General features: G+C 31.8%; 1 protein-coding gene across 1 annotated transcript in view; it reads right to left on the bottom strand.

Annotated features, from left to right (window-relative positions):
• The window catches only part of LOC117116659 (deleted in malignant brain tumors 1 protein-like), a 16,560-nt gene that overhangs the window by 11,781 nt on the left and 2,925 nt on the right, over window positions 1–1,854 (bottom strand). Inside the window, exon 5 of the mRNA XM_033260735.1 lies at window positions 1,367–1,502. Coding sequence (XP_033116626.1) covers window positions 1,367–1,502 — 136 coding nt within the window. The remainder of the gene's footprint in view (window positions 1–1,366; window positions 1,503–1,854) is intronic.

Here is a 1,854-nt window from a genome sequence, read left to right as displayed (position 1 = left end):
TTGGCTACAGTCAACTCGGCCACAAGTCAACTCGGCCACAAGTCATCTCGGCCACAAATCAACTCGGCCACAAGTCAACTCGGCCACAAGTCATTTACTGGTACTAAATTGTACTAATTATTATTATTGCTGTTATTATTGTTGTCATTGTTGTTATTATTATTGTTGTTTTTATTACCGTTAGTTTTAATATTAATTATTAGTCTTAGCATTAACATTATATATTGTTCAAATTGACTTGTGGCCGAAAATTTTTGTGGCCGAGTTGATTTGTGGCCGAGTTGACTTGTGGCCGAGTTGACTTGTGGCCGAGTTGACTTGTGGCCGAGTTGACTGTGGCCGAGTTGACTTGTGGCCGAGTTGACCTGCACCCGTTGCCAGATAGTCGACAGGCTTCACGGCCAAACATACGCCGTCTAACGGCCAAATTCGGCCAAACTTTTTTTTTGATATCGACCAGATCCGACAACAGTGGGTCATATTCATTTGAAATACTACAAAAATTACACGAAAATCAGCGGTCATATGTTTAAACTTGAAGAAATTAAAATGATATACACAAAAAAATGTTAATCTTTCACTGTTTTTCTCCTTTTAATTAATTTATCACCATAAAATACATGTAGGCCTCTGCTATTTAAAATCACATTATTAAGATTGATCTAAATTTGATTTAAATGTATCAAATATTAAGGTACATAGTAGTCGATCTATAGCAAAAATTGTAAGGACCTGTTATCGAATCTTCATATTGGCAAAGACCCTGCAAATCCTTGGCTCTCTTTAATTAGAATGAATTAATTAGTTAGGTAACACAAACTGGCGTTACAACAAACCTAAGAAACCTTTAATAAATACTATTTATCTAAACTTTCTAAATTCGCCTCTGAATGTTATTGTCTCAGTACTTAAAGCAATAAATAAATATTGCTATCAGAATTACAAATAATCCAAATTTACATAATATTTACTTGTCATGAAATGCTTAGCGTAATTGTATGATAAAAGTCAAATAAACGATAATGGTAATGGTAATGGTGGGATATTTGTAGTGCACCTTCCACAATAAAATCGTCTCAAGGCGCCGAAGAAAAGGTAGGACCATAAATTATAAAAAATAAAATTATATTATATCTTAAATTGATTAACCTATATTAATCAGAATATTTTTTAAAATTTTATATTTGTTATAAGTTAAATAAATAAAAAATAAATAAAAAATAAATTAATTAATTAATAAGTAAGCAAATATAAAATTAAATAAAAAATAAATAAATAAATAAAAATAAGTAAAAAAAAAAGAAGCCTTCAAAAACAGGCAGACCAGGGGAGGAAAAAAAACAAGCTGCAGCACGAAAAAGCGCACTCCTGTTGTTGAGACGGCGAGACCACCACTATCGCGTACACGCAGGTACTCCGGCGACAGTATGCTGGGCTCCGGTAGCTTCCACCTTGGATAAGCCTCGGCTCTACTACCGTGCACCACTAAGGTGGTGGCAACGCTGATTATGTGATAATATTAAATGATAACGAGTTAATGTGAAGAAGTATGTGTATTGCTAGTAAACACAACAAGATGAATTCAAGTCTTATAAGCGTAATGAAGCAATTTATTTTTAGCAAATAAATAATCTTAAGTGATTTGATAACTGATACGGTAATTAATAAAAATTCTGATATACGATTGCTTAGTTAAAACCAAGAAAATGTTAAAATCTAACCAACATTCGGTTCTGTTTTCCTAATCACCATACACATATCTAATACAAATATATACAATTCTACAATTTTTTATATAATATAATAAAATATAATATAATCTAATATCCAGTACTATAATATAATCTAATATAG

Source organism: Anneissia japonica, unplaced genomic scaffold, assembly GCF_011630105.1.
Source record: "Anneissia japonica isolate Jap-2015-1 unplaced genomic scaffold, ASM1163010v1 scaffold287932_len317664_cov166, whole genome shotgun sequence".
NCBI lineage: Eukaryota > Metazoa > Echinodermata > Crinoidea > Comatulida > Comatulidae > Anneissia > Anneissia japonica.
The sequence above is the reverse complement of the archived record's forward strand: the minus strand, read 5'-3'. Positions and strand labels throughout refer to the sequence as shown.